We start from the raw sequence: 23,369 nt of genomic DNA, 5'->3' as shown, positions 1-23,369 counted from the left end.
AGATCTTAGTGTCATCAGCAAATTTGAACAGGGTGCTTTTTACCCCCTCGTCCAAGTCACTGATGAAGATGTTGAACAGTATGGGTCTGAGGACCGAGCCCTGCAGAACCCCACTGCCCACATCCCTCCAGGTCAAAAATTCAATTCGGCCAAACCTGAATCTGAAGATTCAATGCTGATTCAGACACAGACACAGCTTTAAAAGTTTTTTCAGCACAGCTTGCAAATGCTGTGATGCCGGGGCGCACGGAGCATCCCACTGGAGCACTCCCCCCACAACACGCTTGGCAGCAAACTCAGAAGTGGACCAGAAGTACTTCTGATTCACTTTCGGGTCTACTGGGAGTGCACTGGGGGCCCCACCCTCTTGGTTCAGCACCACCCCCCCACACACCCAGAAGGCGCTAGTCACCAAGCCGGGGGAGCATGGGGGTCGGGGGCCTGCACACTCCCCCGTGGATCCAGAAGCAGACTGGAAGTGCTTCTGGGGGACACCCCATCCACCCTGGCATCACAGCATTCACAAGCTGCTTGCTACCTAGAGGTATGTAGGCACAGCTTTAAATGTTTTTTCTATGTCTGAATTGCCGAATCTTTCCGAATTGATTCAGAGGGTTCCAATTCAATTCGGAGAGATTAAAGGGTCCTTTAATTCAATTTGGATTTGGAGATTCAGCCCCCGAATCAGATCAAATCTCTGCTGAATCTAATCAGTGACCGAAACTTTGCACAACTCTACTTTCCAGTGGGTGCTGTGTAACATCTCTTAAGCCAAACTGTTATTGCCCAGATATGCATGTCACATGATCTGTTTAGGACAGTCTACTGCCAGACATACAAATCTTGATCTTTCCATTCAGTCAGCCAGGAATCCCTTGCTGTATCTTGCTCCAATCAACATTTTCTATCAGATTCCAAGGACACCGATACATTCTCATAATGACTTCTAACACATTGTAAAGAACTTAACCAGTGTGGGTACTTTTCAAGATGACAAAAGGAAACTTACATCAAGGTAATCCAAAGCAAGAAATGTTTCAGGCTCAGCTCTTTCCTCCTTTAGGAATCGAATGCAATCCCTTGCAATTTTTTCAGTGGTCACAACAATGGCATTCATGTAGTTGCCAAAGACTTTAGTAACAGCCAGCTGATACTTTTTATGAATAGGATGACATAAATCAAGCAGCCTTCCAAACTTAGGATAAAAAAAAAAAAATATTATGTCTTATTTTACTTCTGGTATTTAATAAACTTGTATATCACAAAGCCTTATCTGTAGTACAAGTACTACTACAGAAATTCTAAGATTTGATATTTTCCTTAGTCTATAATTTCAGTCTGACCAAAAATAACGGTAATCCATATTCTTTAGTATGAAGCTAAAGGATGAATACAAACATACTGAAAATCCCTACTTTTGAAAGTCTATCTTGCAGTGTATAAAGTATAATAAAATACACGCAAAATATCTGAATGCACAAAAAGCACCGACTAAGAAAAACAATACCTGAAGCCAAATTTATTTTCATCAAAAGTAAAGGTATTGTATGCAACATTAATACCAGGAGGATGACAAAAGTCAATACCCTTTTCACTTGGTTAGCAGCATGAATAATGAAAGTGAAGTAGTACTTTGCCACATATTGGGATAGATGAATCTCTAGCAGCTGCAGCTTTCAAAAAGTAGTCTTCAAAATACAAAGGCATGCAGTCATGACTATCCTTCCCTACAAAGAAGTTGTAGTTTAACAGAAATTGCTTTTAAAAATGTAATTCAAACTAGCACAAACCTTCTGACCTTCTTGTTTTGGACCTGGATTATCAATTTATTTTAACTGTTGAATTAATTATTTAAAGAATAGTTACACAGAATTTCGAACCAGTTTAAATAAAACAGCTTATATTTTTAATTAAACAATGCACTGTTGTACATTCACAACACCCAAGTCTGCAGATTGTAAAACAACAACTTTGAAAATGATGTGGACATCTTGAATTTTTTCAAGACAGTGTAGACTGATGCCTAGTGACAGTATCTTAAATGTCATAACAAAAAATATTTTGTTTTCAGATCAAAGCATGTAATAAAGAAAAGGAATTATCACGTAACCTCATCCTTTTTTCCCTCACAATTTGAAGTCCATGGATTTCAAAAAACATTGAAGGAAGAATAGGTCTACAGTGGCAACATTTCAAAGACCAGAATTCCTGTATGGTCCGTGTGGAACCCAGTATAAGGGATTAGAAAGGAGAGCCTGTTTTAATTTGGTATTTGAGGATCTTTGATAATAAGGCTGGACTAGGTCCTACCATGTCAAGCACCCAGGGGCAAATCCGGAGTATGCAGTAGTACAGTTTCAACCCCTTTTCAGACTGGACCACACCTCAGGAACCTCTGGGGACTTTTTTAAAGTTCCCAAAGCAAGTGAGCATGGGTGACTTGTGCTGCCTTAGTCAGGGGGAGCACATGCCCCCCCTGTGACCAGTCCCACTGACCAGAGGGGGGTGCCCTGTGTGTGATCCTGTAGTCCGGAGGGAGGTGGTCTCCTACAGGTGATCCTGTGGTCTGGAGGTGGGGGCCCCTGCGGGCAATCCCACAACAGCTGATCGCTGTGGTCACTGCAACCGCTCCTAGGAATGACTGCAGCCACTTCTGGGAGCAGCGCCGGCTGATCACTGCAGCCGCTCCCAGAAGTGGCCACAGCCACTCCCAAAAGTGGCTGCAGTGAGCGCAGAGATCGGCTGGTGCTTGCATGGGGGGCACTGGCATTCCCACCTGCCTCACCTGCCCATTGCCTAAGTGGCAAGCATGGCCGTCAAGGGGTGCACTGGCACTCTCAGGGGGTGCATGTGCACCCCCTGTGCACTAAGTGTTGCCATTGCAAGTAAGGATTCCCTCCCTACTTCCCCATACTCAGTCATGTCCTCTCCCCTCCCCTCTCCTCCCCCACCTGCTGCTGCTGCTGCTTTCTCTAATGTCCCAGGGTGAAGGAAGCTTCAGAATCACTCCTGCCCATTCTAGCTAGGCTGTGAGAGGGCTGAGCTCAGCCAGATAATAGCAGCAGCAATGGGCAGGGGAGGTCTCCCTCCCCACACCTGCTCTGGGGGACCACTACCCCTACTGCCGCGCCAGGTGTGCCCAGCCCCCACACAGCCCAGCTGGGGTGGGCAGAAGCAGTTCTGAAACTTACTCCAGACCCAGAGACAATGGGAAAAGCAGCAGCGGTGAGCGGGGAAGGGGGGGAAGCAGAAGGGAGAGGAACTGACTCTGAGCACAGAGGGGGAGAAGAGGAGATTCTTACCTTCTCCACCACTTTAAAAAATTCCCTGCAGCCTCCTTCAGCATGGTCTGCTCACACAAGCGGGTGGGGAAGGGGTATAGAGGCTAGGAGCAGGGGTGTAGCTACCCCTGGAGCACAGTTTGCTACTGCAGCACCTCCCCTTACCAAATACTGGATCCACCCCTGCAGATACCTAACCTATCTGAATCCATGTCTTTTGGGTTGCTTTCCTGCTTTACGCAAGGATCTTGTAGAGCAAGTCTCTAACCAACAGCCATATCAGGTACAGCAACTTCAGGCCTCAGATGGACTATCTGGCCAGTAAGCTTCAGGGCAGTATGTTGCAGATAGCAAGATCAGGGTCACATAGCTGAGAGTTAGATCAGCTGTTGAGTAGACACATGCACTAAGTCCAGCAGTCAAAACTGCTTTAGCAGGTATGCCACTCTGAGGACGGGGCTGCTGAAACTACCCTGGGTATCACAGGACTTCATTTTTTCTGCTCACAAAGTCTCCCAGGTAACAACTGACTCCCAGGAAAAAAACTGCTATCAATGATTATCCCATGTTGGCAGTACCATGTCACAGTTTGACATCTTCTGAATAGACGTGGAACAAGAATTCACTACTTACACAGCACATTGTAAACATGCTATTAAGTTAAAATATGCACTGCAGAGATTTGAAAAGCCGAGAGGAAGCCAAAGGGACTTCATAAGTCACATGGAGCTCTGTATTTTCTGGTACATAAGTCCTTTCCATTTGTAGATGGTCTATATGGACTATCTAGCCTGTTCTTGACACATGCATCAAGTCCTGGTCTAGATAGAGACTGATATCACTCTTCATACATTTTGGTTCCTTCCATTTCAGTTTGAAAGTTACAGGAAGTAGGAGCACAGCTTTCATGTTCATTTTATGTTAAGCTATAGAATAAACCACCTAAGCCAAAGTTAGAGAGGTCACAGTGAAGTTTGGCAAGTGACATCACATATCCATAACAGAAACCTGTCTTTTAAAAAGGTATGCTCTTAATTCTCTACAGTAGATCAAGATTCCCCCAAACGTCATCTGTAATGAGATAAACAATTTTTCATAGCTTCCAGAAGGTCTAAACTGAGAGAGCAGGAAGAGGATGTCTTGGGGCTTGCTGTCTATTTCTGCTAGAATTGTCCATAATCAACACACCATCCAGGTAAGGGTAGATTTAAATAAGCTTCTTTCTGAGGTGTATCACTTTTGTCACTAGATCTTTCATAAACTCTTGAGGTGCTGTGGCAAGTATGAATGGCTGTACCTAGTAATGGTTGTATGATACTATAAATTTTGGGTATTTCCTATTGTGAGATGGAAGGCAACACGGAAGAATGAAACCTGTAAGTAGATAGTCACAAAAGTCTTGAACCTGAAGAATACATATGATGGATGGGGTATAGGTTGTAGCCATGTTGGTCTAAGGACATAGACAGACAGGGTTATTTGGGTAAATCTGATATTTTTTATTAAACCAACCCCTATATGATGGATGCAAACTTTACCCTTCTGTGTCTGACATGCTGTACATTTGAAACATCAAGAGTAGAACCCTTTTTTGCTGTACTTTTGAAAGACTTCCCACACGTTTCTAAATGGAGCAACCAGGTTACTTCTGTTAACAGGCCCTAGGTGAAAAGTATACCTGGATAAGGGTTGGGTTGGGAGGAGGGCTGGAATAGGGAGTCTGAAGTGGAAATGTATAGCATAGCTTTGGGCAATGATGTCTAATGCTATAAGGCTGTACTGGCTGACAAGGCCTCGTGTAAGAGGTAAGGTAGTTCCAGAACATGGAGGCAAACTCTAGGTTAGTTCCAGTACAGTTCTTCCACCAAGTCTGTGTCAGGGATGGCAAAGTAAAGTATATTTCATCTTAAGTGCCATCACTGTGTGAGTACTGAAGCTATTTCTGGGGCAAATCTTGCTGCTGCTAAGGAACGAATTGTCCACAGTCAGCCAGCAGCTCAGGGACTCACCAAATTCAGCCCATAAGGAGATTTTTATCTGGCTCACTAAGTATACTAGTACTGAGGCACTGCACTTTCCACCCAAGTGTCTCCCAAGCCCCCAGAAGTGTGGACCCCAAGCACATAAAGCAGCAACAAAACCCCTTCTGTTCCCTTATAGCACTGGAGGTATGGGGCTCAGTGCCCTGAGGGGCTTGGTGTTGCTCTCCTCACTTCACATTCTAGCTAATCCTCACCCACACCAAGCAGAGGAGCAGGAGAGGGGAGATGAGGATACAGCCATTTTTACCTTGCTGAGTGCAACAAGACCTGCAGGACTTGCTAGTCTGCCAGGAAGCTGAAGGTACTCAGTTTAGACCAGCAGGTTGCTGCATGGCTTATTCTACAGCGCTGACTCACTCATTTCTCCTGCACCCTAAACTTTTTTCAATTTCACACAAGGCCCAGGTCCATGAACAGGGCATGTCTACACCCAGTCTTTACTATAGTGGCAGCTGTGCATTTGTTGCCACAGCCTGTTATTTTCTTCAGTGGAGGTTATGCTTTATAAGAGCACAAAGAAGAGGTTTAGGAGGCTCCAGTCTGGCACAGCACTCTAGTACTTTGGAGAGCTTAGACCTGCCAGACAAGGGCTGCAAAAGAGGGTCTTGTGCTAGCAGAAAGCGATTATCCAAATTACACTCTGGCTAGAACATGAAGAGTTTCAACTGCACTTCATGGACTTGCCTCTGCCAAATATTCCCATGAGTCAAAGGGGCTGACATCAGCATAACAGATTCCAGTTTAACCACTAAAAAGCCCTATATTAAAGTGTTGGGATCAGTCTGAAATGAGACATAATACCCTTGGCTTCTGTCAAAGTTAATGGCATTTAGAAGTACTAACACCCTTCTTAAGATAAAGTCCTTAACTACCTCTAAAAGGTCCTCTCTTGCAAATAATTACTAACAGTTGTAGATTAATACTCAAGACCAGGTATGTCCAACAGGTGGCCACAGGCCATGTGCAACCCACAAAAGACTAACATGGGGCAGCTCATGGACTTCCACTTGATTGCCACTCTCCTCATTGCTTTTGATGCAGCAGTGGCTGGGGGCATCAAGCTCCCCCTTTCCCAGGCTTCGGCTTCCTACCCATTCCAGGGAGTGGATCAGTGCACAGGAGGAGGCTGGCGTGCCCACGCTGTAAGTGTGGTGGGGGGCTGCCCCTGCTGTGTGCAACTGCAGAAGAGGGCTACAAGTGCAGCATGCACACCTGGGAGCAGGTGAGGCTGAGTATAAGGCAGGGGGAAGATGGGCTGCTTGCTTTTTGGCCTGCATAGCACACGACCCCGAACCCCCAAAATTTGGACAGCCCTGCTCTAGACCCCTAGATTGCCTTAGGATTGAGTGGTATTATTTGGTCCCAGTTAGTGAAAGTCAACCCCTCATTTATAGCATTAGAAAGAATTTAAATGGCTGTACATGAACCACTGTCAATTCCCATTTGGAAGTAACCACAGAATCCGTACACAGTTTCCAAAGTAAAATATATTCAAGATAACACCCCAATTCCAAATGCAACTCTCAAATCTAATTATCAACTAAGATTTTAAATAAACTATTCAATTACCACAGAATCAGGGTAGAGACGTTTGAGACTTTCTAGGATCTCTGCTCTCATTTGCTGGCGCTTTCCTTCGTGGTAATCTATTCTAGCATTTTGTAGCTCATCATATAGTTTATTTAGTTCTTCATTGACTTCTGTCATTCGAATTCTTGAATTCTCAATTTCTGCAGTTAGGGTTTCTTCCTGCTTCCTTTTCTCTGTTAGCGAGTCACTTCAAACCAAGGTAGAACATGAAGAAAAAGTAAATACAGGTCAACTGATTTTGTTTTAAATACACATTACTTTTACAACACTTTGATGTTGAAGTGTATACCTAAAGCATATTCCTGACTTTTTCCAGAATGGATGCTCCCAAGTACACACTATCCACCCACCCCATTCACACGTGCCAAACTTGGAAATGTGGCACTGAGTTTAGGCATCATTCCTCCAAGAGCATCATTCCTCCATGGGCATTCCTGAAACCAAAGCCTTCACTTGAGAGTGGCCACTAACACCACCACCCTTGGTATGTACAAATGGGAGCAAGTAGGCAGGGTCCCTTGGCTCCCTTGCACAGAATATAGTGCAGACATGAGTCAAAAGACAGTAAATTGGTTTCATTGTTCAAGGTTTGATAAAGTAACAATGGCTTTTCAGCTATAACTAACTGATCATCACAGTCTTTTTTCAGACTATTGTTATGAAAGCCAAACACTTTGTAACAGAATTAATTAATTACCTAACTAGAATTAATTCGTTAATTAGAAGAGGATGAGTGCATAATGAAGTCCATAAACTGCTTGGCTACAGATAACAACCTGCAAGGTTATAAACTTCAGGGCTAGAAGCAGCAAAGCAACAAGCCTAATTATGTAATGGGGAACCCATACCACAAAGGCCATGAAGATAGTGGCCAGAAAGGGTAGAGCCAAGGGAGATACAAGTCAGGCTCCAGAGCAGAGCTCAAGCAGCAAGAGGGAAAGCAGCACCTTGAGGAGGACTGCAAAGGCACTGGAAATAAATGGTAAGTAAGCGTGGAAAGGTTGTAATTGAGGGAGCTGGGGTAACAAACTAAGAGGCAAGGAGCCTGTTGAACTAGAGGGGTAAGGAGCTCTGGAGAAACTGATTGGACTACACAGAGGAGCCCTATGATGAGCAGGGAAGAGAAAGGCACTGAAGTTGTCACTCTAGTGATTTAACTGCTGCATCCCAAATTAAAAGCAAGAACAAAGGTGTAGCAGGTGAGACAGGGAGGTCATTAGTAAGCCAGGAAGCCCAGGCAGGCCTCAACTAGCTGAGACCCATATACATTACTGTTTCAGAAGTTAAACCAAATGTTTTTTAGCTAGGCTTTGTATGCATGTTTTTTAATTTTTTAAGCTTCTTCAGTTTTATTTTCTTGGTTATGTATAGTTCCTTTTTCTGCCAAGTTACATGATTTGTCACACCCTGTAACCATTTGTAAACAGTAAAAACACATGCTTCTAATCTGAATTAAATTTCTGTTCTCAGATGTATGCAACACTGAAATGCAGAAATTTATCCAGGATCAATACAAGGTACAGTTTGGTGAAAATTCGTAAGGATTAGGAATTTTGAGGAAATCACCTGCACAAGGTATAAGGGGGCATAAGTCACTTTGTTTTCCAATCCTACACATTACCAGCATAATCACCCATAATCCTCCACTAATGGGCTGTTACTCCTTTCCATGGCAGTTCAGAGGGACCCATCTGTTGTCTGGATCCCATGGTGCGTGAGGTCTGCTGCCCGCCCAGAGCCAGGATCAGGGACGTCCCAGTGAGAATTCCTGACCTCATCCAGCCCTCCAACAGCTATCCCATGGTCCTCATCCATGTGGGAACAAATGATGCGGCCAGTAGTCCAGACCGTATCATGAGTGACTACAGGGCTCTGGAGGCCCAGCTTAGGAAGACAGGGGCGCAGGTGGTCTTGTCGTCAATCCTCCCAGTCAGCAGTCACAGTAGGCATCACGTCACTTGTGTCAGGGAAGCCAACCCGCAGCTCCAGAGTTGGTCCCATTGTGCAGGTTTTGGCTTACTGGACGATGAGCTGCACTTCCGTGCAAGGTACCTCCTGGGATACGATGGTCTTCATCTCTCCACAAAAGAGTCTTTTCTTACAGGTTGGCTGACCTCCTATGTTGAGCTTTAAACTAAATACGATGGGGGATGGGGAGACAGGAGATGGAGAGAGTCTACAACCTACAAACTGCAAGACATGCAGCAGTACATCCTAGGTAAGTACCAAGGGGCCCTGTGGGCATCAGAATGGGGGGGCATCAAAGGCACCATTCAGAGGGCTCAAGTGCCTCTATACTAATGCTAGGAGCATGGGGAACAAGCAGGAAGAACTCGCACTTCTGTTTGCAGATAATAACTTCGATTTAGTGGGGCTAATGAAAACTTGGTGGGACCCTACCCATGACTGGGCGGTACCCATTGAGGGTACAGGTTGTACAGAAGGGACAGAGTAGGGAGGAAAGGGGGTGGGGTTGCTCTCTATGTAAAGGAGCATTATACATCTACCCTAATCAAAATGGGATCAGAGGAGGAGAAAGTTGAGGCATTGTGGTTTAGGATACATGGAGGTCATGGGAAAAGAGACTTGGTGGTGGGGATCTGCTACAGACCACCACACCAAGAGGAAAAGCTAGAATTGGAATTCTTGAGGCAACTCTCCAAGGCCATACAGTCTAGGGACATAGTTGTCATGGGGGACCTAAACTACCCTGACATCTGCTGGGAGAAGCAGTCAGCCAAATCCAACCATTCATGTAGGTTCTTAACCTGCATGCAGGACCTTCACCTAACGCAGGAGGTATACAGTCCTGCTAGGAGGAATGCCTTACTGGACTTGTTGTTGGCTATGGGGGAAGACCTGGTAGGGGAGCTGCAGATTCGTGGTCACCTTGGGGACACTGACCATGAATCAATCGAATTCACTGTACAGCATAGGGTGGAAAAGATAATTAGTAGGGTGAAAGTGCTTGACTTTAGGAAGGCTAACTTCAGTGTGCTTAGGAGTCTAGTCAATGATGCACTGCAGGAGAAGAGTACTGGTGAGATGGGAGTCCAGGAAGGGTGGTCGTTCCTAAAGGAAGTGATCCTTCAGGCACACAGGGAAACTAACCCAGTATGAGGGAAAAGGGGGAAAGGAGCCAAAAAGCTGCCCTGGCTAAACTGGGACATCCAGGGGAGCCTAAGGGCAAAAAAGAAGGCATACAGGCAGTAGAAGGGGGAAGCTACCGAGGAGGACCATACTCCTACTTGGCCTGCACTTGCAGGGAGGCAGTCAGAAAGGCCAAAGCAACTACAGAGCTGAGGCCGGCAACACAAATTAAAGATAACAAAAAGTCTTTTTTTAGGTATGTAGGGAGTAAAAGGAAGGTGCAGGGCAGCATAGGACCACTACTGAACAAGCACGAGCAATTAGTGACAGAGAGGGAGGACAAGGCTGAGCTGCTCAATAATTTTTCTGTCTCAGTGTTCCTGAACAGGGCTCAAGATAAGTCTCCTAATGAGTTCTTAGATGGGCATCAGAGGGACACCAGCCTACCAACTGTTGACACTGACTTGGTGCAGAGTCACTTGGATGGACTGGATGTGTTCAAGTCAGCAGGCCCAGATGAGCTGCATCTGAGGGTACTAAAGGAATTGGTTGGTGTCATAGAACCACTGGCACAGCTGTTTGAGCACTCATGGTGCTCAGGTCAGGTCCTGGAGGACTGGAAAAGGGCCAAAGTGGTCCCTATTTTCAAGGGGGGAGGAAGGAGGAGCCGAGTAATTAAAGGCCAATCAGTCTCACCTCCATCGTTGGAAAGGTCTTTGAAAAGATTATGAAGGATCATATTTGTGGAAGTCCAGCAGGAAAAATAATGCAGCAGGGCAAACAGCACAGATTTGTAGCAGGTAGATCATGCCTGATCAATCTGGTTTCATTTTATGACAGGGGTACACAATGCTTAGACATGGGAGTAGAGGTGGATGACTTTTTCTTGGATTTTAGGAAGGCCTTTGATATGGTATCTTATCCTAGTCTCAGAAATAAATTAAGAGGCTATGACAGATGTTTACATGGTCCGGTGGGTGGCAAATTCGCTTAGTGGTTGCACCCAGAGAGTGGTAGTAGACAGGTCAGTATCAACCTGGAAGGATGTGGGTAATGCGGTCCTGCAGGGTTCAGTCCTTGGACCTGTACTCTGCAATATCTTCATCAGTGACTTGGATGTGGGTGTGAAGTGTAGTCTGTACAAGTCTGTGGATGATACTAAATTGTGGGGTGAAGTGCACGCTCTGGAGAGCAGGGAACGACTGCAGGCAGACCTGGACAGGTTAGAAAAGTGGGCAGTACACAATAGGATGCAGTACAACAAGGACAAGTGCTGAGTGCTGCACATAGGGCACAAAAATATCCAGCACACCTACTGGCTGGGAAGTGACCCTCTCAGCAGCACAGAAGTGGAAAGGGATCTTGGAGTCCTAGTGGGCTCCAAGATGAACATGAGTCGTCAGTGTGACAAAATCATCAGCAAAGCTAACCGCACTTTATCATGCATCAGCAAATGAATGACAAATAGAACCAAGGAGGTGATACTTCCCCTCTATGCAGCACTGGTCAGACTGCAGTTGGAGTACTGTGTCCAGTTTTGGGCACCGTACTTCCAGAAGAATGTTGATAGACTTGACAGGGTCCAGAGGAGGGCCACTCATGGTTAGGGGCTTACAGGACAAGCCCTATGAGAAGAGAGATTGAGGGACCTGGACCTCTTCAGCCTCTGCAAAAGAAGGCTGAGAGGTGATCTTGTGACCACCTACAAATTCATTAAGGGGACGCAGCAAGGGATTGGAGATGCTCTGTTCACCAGGGTGCCTCTTGGGGTAACAAGGAACAATAGTCGCAAACTGACAGAGAGCAGATTTAGGCTAGATATCAGGAAAAACTTCTTCATGGTAAGGGTGACCAAAATTTGGAATGGGCTTCCAAGGGAGGTGGTGCTCTCCCCTACCTTGGGGTTGTTTAAGAGAAGGCTGGATAGGCATCTGGCTGGGGTCATATGACCCCAGCACACTCCTGCCTAAGCAGCAGGTTGGACTCAATGATCTGTTGAGGTTCCTTCTGACCCCAGAATCTATGAATCATTGATTCCAACCATAAAATGTACAAACCAGCATAGCTCGGCCAGATTGAAAGTAAGTAATATGTGCCAAGTAAGACTGGTCATGTTACTTCATACACTCAAGAGGAGAAAATGGTGAAGGAGAAGAAGAGGAGACATGGACTAGAAACTAAGCTGCGATTCTAAATCACAATCCAGTTTATTTCTACAAAAGCACTACAAAGCTATTTTAGCCTCTTACTCAGACCTTGTGGATCACTGGGCTAAAACAAGAATGCTACTGTGCTTCAGATTTGAGCGTCTTGTTTGGCAGCAAATCCCAGACCTGACAGACAGGTCCACTGTCCCACATTAAGTATCAATGAAGTATCATTGGAGGATATTCAAGCAGGGGGCATCCGGATGTAGTAGCAAAGCATAGGGGGTACACATGCACCCCCTAGGAGTGCTGGTGCACCCCCTGACTCACCATGCTCGCTGCTTAGGCAACAGGCAGGGGGGCAGGTAGGAGCACTGGTGTCCCCCCTGCAAGCTCCAGCCACGGAGTGGAGTGCCATGGTGCTCCCAGGAGCAGCCACAGCCACTTCTGGAAGTGGCTGCAGTGATTGGCTGTCTCATGAACAGCCATGGAGACCCCCAACCCTGGTTGGCAGGATCAGCCACGGGAGACCCCCTCCCCCATCAGCAACATTGGCTGTGTGGAAACACACATCCCCAGTCGCTATGGGGGCACATGCCCCGCCCCGACTAAGGTGGCACTAGTTGCCCATGTCTGGATGAGTACCAGTGCCCCAAGACAATTGCAGGGGGACAGAAAACCTGAGAAAACTAGGGGTGAACTCAGCTGTCTTTATGGGAATGCCCGAAGAATGTGCAATAAACAGGACGAACTAGCTCTCCTTCTGGCAGACGAAGAATTTGACTTCACTGAGCTGACAGAGACCTAGTGCAATACTTATGATTGGGCAGTGGATATTGAGGGCTATAGGCTCTACAGGAAGGATTGGGCTGGGAAAAAGGGTGGAGGGATAGCCCTCTTTGTGAAAGCAATACCCATTCCTGCAGATTACAGATTTGATTGTACAGAGAGGCCCCTTGAGACCCTTTGGCTCAGGAGAAAGGGACCTGATGTTGGGTGTCTACTATAGGCCTCCCTACCAAGAAGAGAAAAGCAACCAGGCATTCTCCAGGGAACTGACCAAAACAGCCAGCACTAAAGACTTGATAGTCATGGGAGACTTCAACTACTCTGACATCTGGGAAGACCATTCAGCCAGCTCCAGTACATCAACCAACTTCTTGGCAGCTATAGACGACCTGTTCTTGACACAGACTGTGGAGGGACTGACTAGGGGTAATGCTACTCTGGATTTGGTGGTGACCAAAGGGGAAGACATGGTAAGCAACCTGAAGATTGGAGGTACTTTGGGCAACAGTGATCATGATCTGATCAGATTCACCATCCACCGGAAGACTGGGGATTCTGCCAGCAGAACAAAAGTCCTGGAGTCAGAAGGGCAGATTTCAGTAAACTCAGGAGTCTAGTTAGAAAGGCCCTTCACAACCAGTAACTGGATGATTTGGGAGTTCAGGAAGAGTGGTCCTTCCTTAAGGAGGCAATTCCCATTGTTCAAAAAGAGGCCATCCCCATATGGTCAAAAACATGGGAAGGGGCCAAGAGACCCACTTGGCTCAACAGGGACATTAGAGAACTTCTAAAAAAGAAAAAAACAAAGGTACATGAAATGGAAAAATGGTGCAGCATCCAGAGAGGAATACACACATACAGCCAGAGTCTGCAGGTATGAGACAAGGAAAGCCAAGGCATGCATAGAGATCAAACTGGCAACCAAATTAAAAGACAACAAAAAGTCCTCCTATAGTACACATGGAGCAAGAAAAAAAATCAAGCTCCACTCTCAGACCCCTACTGAATATGGAGGGGCAGCCCACAGTTGATCCCTGTGAAAAGGCAGAGCTCCTAAATACTTACTTTGCACCAGTATTCTTGAAATCAGGTGGGAACATGTCACCTGTCCAGAGGACCAGAGAATACGAAGAAGACAGCAGTCCACATGAAATCAGTCCCAAACAGGTGAAAATACTTTTAGAATATTTGGACGTTTTCAAGTTTGTTGGGTCAGACGACCTGCATCCAAGAGTCCTGAAAGAACTGGCCAACCTCATAGTGGTGTTCAAAGAGTCATGGAACTCAGGAGTAGTCCCAAACAACTGGAAGAGGGCTAATGTGGTACCCATCTTTAAGGGAAGAGGGATGACCCTGCCAACTATAGATTGGTCAGTCTGACTTTGGTCTTGGGAAAAATCTTCAAAAAAAATGTCTAGGAGGCCATCAACCACAAGCTCATAATTGGCAGGGTATTAAGAAACAACCATCATGGTTTTGTCAAGGGGAGGTCATCCCTAACAAACCTGGTGTCCTTCTATGACCAGGTAACTAACTTACTGAATATGGGACATGTGGTTGACATCATCTACCTAGACTTCAGCAAGGCCTTTGATACTGTGTCCCATGAGATTCTCTCAAATAAGTTGGAGGGTACAGGGCTAAACCAGTCTATAGTGAGGTGGGTTGGCAACTGACTCACAGGCTGATCCCAGTGAGTTGTAACTGATGGGCTGGCCTCATTCTGAAGGGCTATCTTGAGTGGTGCCCCCCAGGGATTGGTGCTTGGGCCTGTGCTCTTCCCCACTGAAATCATTGATAAAGATGTTAGAGTGGAAAGCACAATGATTAAGCTGGCAGATAACACCAAGCTGTGGGGAAATACAGACACATCTGAGGATACGGCAAGGATCCAAATGACCTTGACTGGCTGGTCCTACAGTCTCAACGTAATCAGTTGAGGTTCAATAGGGACAAGTGCTGGGTCCTTCATCTGGGTAGGAAGAACCCTCAGCATAACTGTAAGATGAGTGGTGATCCAATGGCTGACACTGCATCTGAAAGGGACCTGGGGGTGACAACTGTCAGAGGATGGATACGAGCTATCAGCGCAATAAAATTGCCAGCAGGTCAACTATAACTCTGGTGTGCATCAGCCAATGCATTGCCAATAGATCCAGAGAGGTGCTCCTCCCCCTCCATTCAGCATTGGTGAGGCCATAGCGGAGTACTGTGTCCAGTTCTGGGCATCGTACTTCAAGAAGGTGGATAAGCTTGAAAGGTTATAGAGAAGGGCCACCTGTATGATCAGGGGCCTGGAGGATAGGTCGTATAAGGAGAGACTCTGGGAACTGGGTTTGTTCAGTCTGCATAAGAGAAGACTAAGAGGTGACTTGATAGCCACCTATAAGTATGTCAAGGGTGAACACCAAGATCTAAGGGATCAACTTGTCAGAAAGGCACCCCTTGGGAGGACGAGGACGAACAGGCACAAGCTAATTGCAGAAAAATTTAGGCTGGACATAAGGAAAAACTTCTTTTGCATAAGCGCACCTAGAATCTGGAACACACTCCCCGCAGAGGTGGTGCAGTCACCATCCGTGCAGGTGTTCAAAAGGAGGCTGGACAAGCACCCCATTGAGCTCATTTGAGCTCAACTACCTCCTGATCATGGCAGGGGACTGGACTTGGCGATCTTACAGGTCCCTGCAGTCCAACTATTCTATGATTCTATCCAAATTAATGCTTTGCCTTGGAACAATTATGGCTAATTTGAAGTAACTGTCATTTAAGTTGCGTGTGTAAATGACTGTACCTTCCCTGTTTTGATGCAAATCAAATCTCTAATCAGTACTGGATAAAATCGGCTGCTGTTTAGTTTTATGGACTATTATCTAGTTTGTACTGAGGACACCTTCCTTGTATATGTATACATATAACATAGGGGAAGCAATTATCTGAAATGTCTGAAAACAGAATCTTTGAGGAATTCTTGCTTGCGACACATTTAAATAGTCAGATCAACTGGAAAATTAAACCAAAGCCAAGTCAACAGCATTTAAATCAAACTAAACAATATTATTTTGGTAAAAGATAGATCTTGCCAAAAATTATAGGCAGCTACCTGAATAACATCTGGAACGCTAAAGTCACAACTGAAACTTATTTTAAAGAATGACAGCAACAAAACACCTACATGCATGCTTTGGTATACTCCTCCACCTTTTCTATTCTTTTTTTGTGATCTTCTATTTGTTCCTCAGCTTGCTTTATACTTTCCTAAACAAACAAAAAGAATGTAATATGAAAATATTAAGTAACTCTAAAATCAATTTGCTAATGGCTGTAAGCATTTAATGTGTGGTATTGAGATTTACGTGGTGGCTAACCCTGGTTTCAATGCATATTTTATTACCAAGTCACAGCATATCACTTTGAGCATTTAGTGAACAGTGACCTGAAATGAATCTATCAAGAAAAAATGACAATATGTTTTCAATATTGTGGCACAACTCAAACAGATTCTTCAAAGTAAAGGGATCTTGATATTTCATAACCACCGCGTAAGCAATGAAGAAATACTTTTATAAATATTTCCAATTTTAAAACCATGTCTCTCCACAGATTTTGCAATTCAACCTCACAGCATTGTATCTACGAACAGAAAAAAGCAAGTAAAATAACCAGCCTTTTAAAACTGTTCCATCCAACAGTATAATAAAGTGCAGAGTATATGATGAAGTGAAAATTATATTTATATTCTCACTTCAATGTTTTATTTTTAACTTTGTGCTCCAAAAAGTTATTTGAAAATATTAAAATACTTAGTATAAAAATCCCATAAAGAAACTATCAGCTAAAATTAGATCTAATTGACATTTCTTATTGTTTTTACAGAAAATATGTTCCCAAGTGAAATGAACCATGCTGTTTTGATTTAAGGTAGCCCCCTTTCCCCCCCACTCAGAAAAAATGCTGGTGCCTTCTGTTTATGTTGTACAGGATGACAGACTCTCAAAGCTCAGAACAGTTTGAAGACCTAGAATAATTAGTTCCGTTTTATGACAATTTTTATTTTAATTGTACTTTTTACTCAAGAACATAGCTGTCTAACTTCTGAGTAGCTAGGGGCCACACAGCACAGTAGCCACAGGACCCAGGCTGCACATCATGTGGGTTCTCCAGGACCCTCACTGCATGGGCAAGACAGCTGTCCCACTGTACTGAAAGTGTAAGAACCTCCCTCTCCTCCCAGCCCACAGCAGGAGCCATCCCTTTCGACGTTGCATAGGAGCAAGTTCACTGAGACCCCTGGCTCAAGAGATCCTAGTTATCACAGCAGCAAGAACAATGGAGGGGAGTGGCAGCTGGGCAGGAAATACCTCAAGGGATGGATGTGGCCTGTGGGTCACCATTTGGAAGCCCTGCTCTGGAGTATTACCATATGTCTTCTCTCCTTCAAAAGCAGGAATGGATTCCATCTTTGAACATTCAGACACAGGTTCATAGAAATTGTGCACACTTTCAATTTTCCTCATTTTTTTCTCCACCAAGTAAAACAGACCAGGTCAGAACTACAAAAAAGTGGGCAGTGGCAAAGGGCTGCAGCATCTGAATATATAGACTAAAAAAAATTCACTTAAAAAATTGCTTTTGGGTATTCTCACTCTTGGAAGATTAAATAGTACAACACCCCTCACCTCTGAGAGCTAGCTTTGAAATGCTCTGCTCAAAAAAGGCATCAAAACAGGAGGCCAAATCTAGTGAGCTAAAGAACTTAAGAGATACAAGTACATAATTGGAAAACCTACCACTGTGCCGTAAGTGCAGCCCCAGATTAACAAGCACTTAATTACCTTCAGGACTGGGACCAGCTAACTGCTAGAATGGATTTTCCAAGGTGACGTGTTGGTTTTCTTTGTAAAGCAAATTAGCTTGGGTGTAGTAAGCAGACGTCCTGAGTGACTATACATGTGCTCTGACATGTTCTAATCAGAATGCTCTAGCATAGCTGCAGTGTCACATGTATAAGTACCTGCAGATTTAAAATTGGCCACTGGGGCACTTTAACTAAAGCTTGTCAAATGAGCTTTAATTAAAGTGTCCTGTGGCCATTTTTAAACATGTCAGGGCTTAATATATGTCACACTGGGGTTTTAATTACAGCAGCTCTCCACAAACTGCTTTAATTAAAATGCCCACCCTCCACTCCCAAGCATGTATATAAGCAGCTACTGCTTCTAGTTCTGGAGCTGGCACACAAAGAGCTACCTCATGGTATCTGTGAGGAGCTGGTTTGCACTGTATAGCCATACCTTTGAGATTAATTTCATAAAAACAAAGAGACATTCCATACCTTCTGTAGGTGTATCAGAAAAGAAGTATAGATATTTTTATTATATTTAGATGTTTTGCAAAGATATGATTATATAAAGAATTTAGACTGGAAGGGGAGAGGAAGGACAGAGAAAGGACAACAGGGTTTTTTCCCCCCGGTTAAATTAATTCCACTTTGATTTAAGTACCTCAATTTCTTTTTGCTTCCTCTGGTCAAGTGCCATTCTTTCTTGATCTGCTTTTTGTTCCCTCTGAAGTTTTTCTAACTGCTGCGTCAGTATAGCTACTTTCTTTCTTACTAGTTCTTTTAGCTGTTTATATTGATCCAGCTGTACAAATGGCATTAAAAATTAATAACTTACTCCATTAAACATAAAATAAAGTCTCATTACATTTTGTTCTTGATTAGCAAGTTAATAGCCTTAGTAATCGGATAGTCTGAATCCTTGATAAGTCAAGTATGAACACTCAAATCTAATGACAAATGGAATTCACATCTTAGTCTTTAGTATTTGCCTTCTGTTTAAAGTGTTTTTTTAATGTTGTCATAAGAATACAACTTTTTAAAATGTTTCAGGACAGGAAAAGGCTAAGATATCATCTAGCATGTTCTGCAGGACAGGAAAAGGCCAAGGTATCATCTAGTGTGTGATGCTCAAAAATTTGGAAAGTTTTAAGTACAGCATGATTATTTTAGTAAAACAGCTTAAATAGCTAATTAAGATTTTTGGGCAACCTTGTAAATTACACCAAGAGCTTAACATTTTTTTTTTATTAGACTGGACTAGGAAATTTTCCTGGTAAGTGGAAAAAAAAGAAAGTACCTCACCCATCAGGTTCTGTGGAACTTAAATGTTAACGGAATAAAAGAAATAAAGAACAAAGAATGCACGTACATACACAAAGCATGCAGAGAGGGTGCGAAACATGAACTCGGTGCAAAATGACTGGTGTGCTTTCCTCACAAAACAGCCTAAAATAAGATGTGAACTACCTCAATTTCAAATTTTATCCACAGTAGCTGGGTACTGCTGTGGGGAGTTGTTTTGGTGATCATTAAAGAAGACTTTTCACTATTGCTTAAAATTAATCTGGTTTACACTCAGAAAGGTGTATACTGTCTCCAACACTCTCAAAAGTGTGTATCTTTGAATACACTCTTAGTTTTACAGGCAACCCCGCTTAGCACTCTTAACTGGTTCCTGAAAAACCAAGAGTTAAGTGAAACGAGTGTTAAGTGAAACCAAAAGTACTTGACGACCCAAGATGGCAACCACAATTGTTTTTAATGACCCAAGATGGTGACCATGAGCATTATAATGAAACCTGCTGAGTGCTAAGTGAAATCAGGTATTAATTTTAAATGAGCATTATAGTGAAATAACAGTACATGAAACAGCATTAAGTGGGGGCTGCCTGTACTCTCCAAAACTTCTCTATGACTGGCACTTCTTGGAAGCTTGAATTATCCCCTTCCTTAAAAGTGCTAGCACTTATATTTTTGTGAGCAATTTACTGGATAATTTCCTGCTGATTTACAGTAACATGACATATGCTAAACAAATTCTAGATACTAGTTTCTTTTTCCTTTTGTTTCCTTTAGTTCTTTTTATAATTTACCCCATGAGTTTGCTGGTTTAAAAATAAATTAAAAGTCCAAACACACATGGTTGACAGCTCTCTTACCTCTTCTGCATTAAGGGAGACCAAGGACCTTAACATTAAAGAAAAATATGGGTATGTCGTCTCACTCATAGAGCTTCATACTATAAGTCATAAATATTGAAAAGGAAATTACAACTGATTTTTCCCACAAAGACAGAGGTATCAAACAATGTTCCCTCTAAGGAGTAGCGGTCCGTGAGCATGCCGCTTCAGTGCGGCGTGGGACACTTACTGAAGATGAGCTCCTCATTCCTCAGCTGGGGCAAGCAGCATGGGCTGGGGGCCTAGGAGCTAGGGCCTGGCGTGGGCTCCACCAGCTCCAGGACACTGCTCCACTCCCACATGTTGCCTCAGGGAGCGAGGAGGCATGTGGCGTCAGGGCTGGGGAATGGAGCACTTCCCCAGAGCCCACAGAGCATTTCCCCAGAGCTGGCAGAGCCTCACTCAGGGCAGACAGCAGCTCTTCCGTGAGGTGAGGCAAGGCAGAGATGGAGGCTGGGGGGTGGTGCAGGCTCTCCCGGATCCGGGGAACTGCTCCATGGGCTCTGCCGGCTCTAGGGAAGTGCTCCATTCCCCAGCCCTGACGCCATGTGCCTCCTCGCTCCCTGAGGCAAAGCCGGGGGAGCGGAGCATTTCCCTGGAGCTAGCAGAGCCCACGCCAGGCTCCCGCCTCTGGCTCGGGGAGGAGCTTACCTTCTGTAAGTGTCCTACGCCACAGCCCAGCTCCTATCCTGGTGGGTGCGTGGCCTATAGAAGTCTTTGTGCAGCCAGCCTTTTACTTGTGCGTGGCCACACACGCGCAAACCTTAGAAGGAACCTTGGTATCAAGTATTTTAAGTCCAAAAAGATTCTATAATTGCCAGTTTCTAAAAACAATAGTGTAAGAAGTGCAAGAAAAGGGGGAATAGCATTATTTTTCTCATCTTACTAATTGAATTATTTTTTTCTTATTTGCAGTTTAGTCTATAGACCCCCTTTCCAAAGAACAGATGAAACAGTGGCACCTTTCAAGTCAATGGCAAGAGTCTTTGCTTTTCTGCCCTACAAAAATCACCTGACTTTCTTCCAGTTCAATATCTGTTCCTCTCTGTACCATCTCTTCCTCAAATTTCTTTTTAAATGTTGCCCATGCTGTCTCAATATCAGCCAGCTCTGTCTCCATTTCTTTTATGCCTTGCTTTTGTGCACCATACTGTTTCTCATTGTCCTTCAAGGATTTTTTAGATATATCTACTTTTTTGATTTGGTGAGAAGTATTCTCCTTTGCTTTAATGTACCGGGGCCTCTTCTGAGACAAGGATGCTTCCATAGTCCTTTAAAAAAAACATATTTGTCAATGTTATGCTTTAGAAAAATTAAGAAATGCAGTCTGGCAGAAGACAGAAGAATGTTTCTTTTTTTTTCTAAATCACATTTCTACTATGACAAACCATGTGACATTTCAGCCTAGAAGGTTTTGACTCAAACTTGAAGCTAGATGTGTAAATTGAAGTAAAGCATAATGCTACTGGTTTGAACACCTGCACTCTTATGGTATAGTCCAAAAAAAAAAGTGACAAATCAGTCCCTGAAACAGTAGGTGAACTCCTAATTCCACTAGTTTGTAGCAAAATTTAACTCAGCTAAGATTTCATCATTCTTTTTATGAGAAAATATATTCTGAAGAATGGCTTACAATGTAAACTAACTTAAAGACTGAATTCTGTACAATCACAGGAACTACATGGGAAACTTACTTCATTTCTTTTTCTATGCTCTGCTGGTCTCTATTTAGTATACCACATACTTTTTTCTTGGCTTTAAAGGTATCTTCAGCATTAGAAAGGGAGTCTTTCTTGCTACGTATCTCCGTATTCTTTTCATCCAATTTATTCTGCAGAAATTCAATTTTTTTCTCATTGTGATAAAGTTGGAAGAGCTGCAGCTGTATCCTGTTTTCTTTCAGCTCTCCAAGCAGCATCTGGTAACGCTCTGCCTATAAACAGTAACATTTTAGTTGTAGTTTTAAAAAAAAAAGTTTTGGATCAGTAATGGTCTGATCTCAGGCCCAACATTAAGTGGTGTATTGGTACTCATGATTATTTCAGTAATGTGGCCTAATCACAAAACTCAGCTGTATAGTTCTGTAGAGTTACTGTAACCTTTGCTAGACCTAAACTGTCATTTCTTTATTTTTTAATTAAATATTTACATAATTCATCTTGTAAATCTAAACTATGCATTCTAACCTAATTCAGTTAAGTATTATGAAAAATGGCCACTTAGAACTGTTCTTCCTTATTTATGCTTTCAGAAAACACACTTAACAATACAGTATTACTGAACTCTCAACAGAAAAAGTGAACAGGAGAAATCAACTCAGTTTCCAAAAGTTCAGAAAATTCCAGGCACTTGAACATGGTTTACTATGGTTGAATAACAAGTTGTAGGTTTAGGCCCTCTGGGCTTTTATACATGTGCTCCAGGAGGTCGGGGAGGAGAAAGCACTTAAATTAGAGTGGCTCTGAGAGCTGCTCAATTAAAGTGCCTGGAGCATCACATGTATCGGCATCCCTGTGGCGAAAAATGGTGCCAGGGGTGCTTTAACTGAAGCTTATCAAACGAGCTTTAGTTAAAGTGCCCCCACCACCATTTTTCAGTGGTTGGACGGTGATACACATAACGCTGGTGTGAAGGAGCGGGGCCTAGGGGCGGCCGTGAACTCCCTAGCGCCCCCTACCGTCACGTTAGGGTGAACGTAGCACCCTCAGAATCTCGCCCACCACGACTTTGATGACCAATAAGTAGTATGGGAGGCTGCCTGTTTCCCTAGTGGACAGTACTGATGTTCCTGTCCCTACTCCAGAATGGGGTATCTATATGCGCCCCACCTTAAGGGCTATGCGTGCCTCCAAACCTCCCCTTCAGCACGCCCCAAGCCTCGCAGCTGTTCTGGGGGATGTTTGTATAGTCCCTTGCCCCTCAGGTGCCCTCGTTCTCTCTCTCAGGCCCCGGGGCTCCTCGCCCACCTGGCGCCCCCTTGGGCCGGGCTCCTATCTCCAGCCTGCTCCCTGCGCCCTGGACCTGTCTCGCTGGCGTTCAACTAATCGCTGGCACCCCCTGGGTCCGGCTCGCTAGCGCCGCCTAATACCGGCGCCCCCTGGGCCGGGTTCTCGCCAGCGTCCAGCTAATCACTGGCTCCCTCTTGGGTCTAGAGCGTTACTGCCGCCCTCTCTACCAGCGCCCTTGGGCCGGCTCGCTATCGCCGCCCTCTCTACCGGTGCCCTTGGGTCTGGCTCGCTACCTCGCTTGTTCTGCCCCGCTCTGGGGCCTTGCCCTCTCTAGGGCCAACGCCTAGCGCCTCACGCTCTGTCTCTGCCCCACTCTGGGGCCTTGCCCTCTCTAGGGCCGACACCACGCGCCTCACGCTCTGTCTCTGCCCCGCTCTGGGGCCTTGCCCTCTCTAGGGC

At 44.6% G+C, this 23,369-nt stretch overlaps 1 protein-coding gene across 2 annotated transcripts in view; it reads right to left on the bottom strand.

The window, feature by feature from the left end:
• The window catches only part of SMC1B (structural maintenance of chromosomes 1B), a 67,291-nt gene that overhangs the window by 27,605 nt on the left and 16,317 nt on the right, over positions 1-23,369 (bottom strand). For both annotated transcript variants that reach the window (XM_019544294.1, XM_019544295.1), the window contains exons 5-10: positions 21,657-21,895; positions 20,975-21,233; positions 18,444-18,584; positions 16,115-16,197; positions 6,893-7,100; positions 1,010-1,195 (exon numbers count right to left, since the gene is read on the bottom strand). In XM_019544294.1, the coding sequence (XP_019399839.1) occupies positions 1,010-1,195; positions 6,893-7,100; positions 16,115-16,197; positions 18,444-18,584; positions 20,975-21,233; positions 21,657-21,895 (1,116 nt within the window). The remainder of the gene's footprint in view (positions 1-1,009; positions 1,196-6,892; positions 7,101-16,114; positions 16,198-18,443; positions 18,585-20,974; positions 21,234-21,656; positions 21,896-23,369) is intronic.

This window comes from Crocodylus porosus, unplaced genomic scaffold (genome assembly GCF_001723895.1).
Source record: "Crocodylus porosus isolate Cpor-Errol unplaced genomic scaffold, CroPor_comp1, whole genome shotgun sequence".
Taxonomy (NCBI): domain Eukaryota; kingdom Metazoa; phylum Chordata; order Crocodylia; family Crocodylidae; genus Crocodylus; species Crocodylus porosus.
The sequence above is the reverse complement of the archived record's forward strand: the minus strand, read 5'-3'. Positions and strand labels throughout refer to the sequence as shown.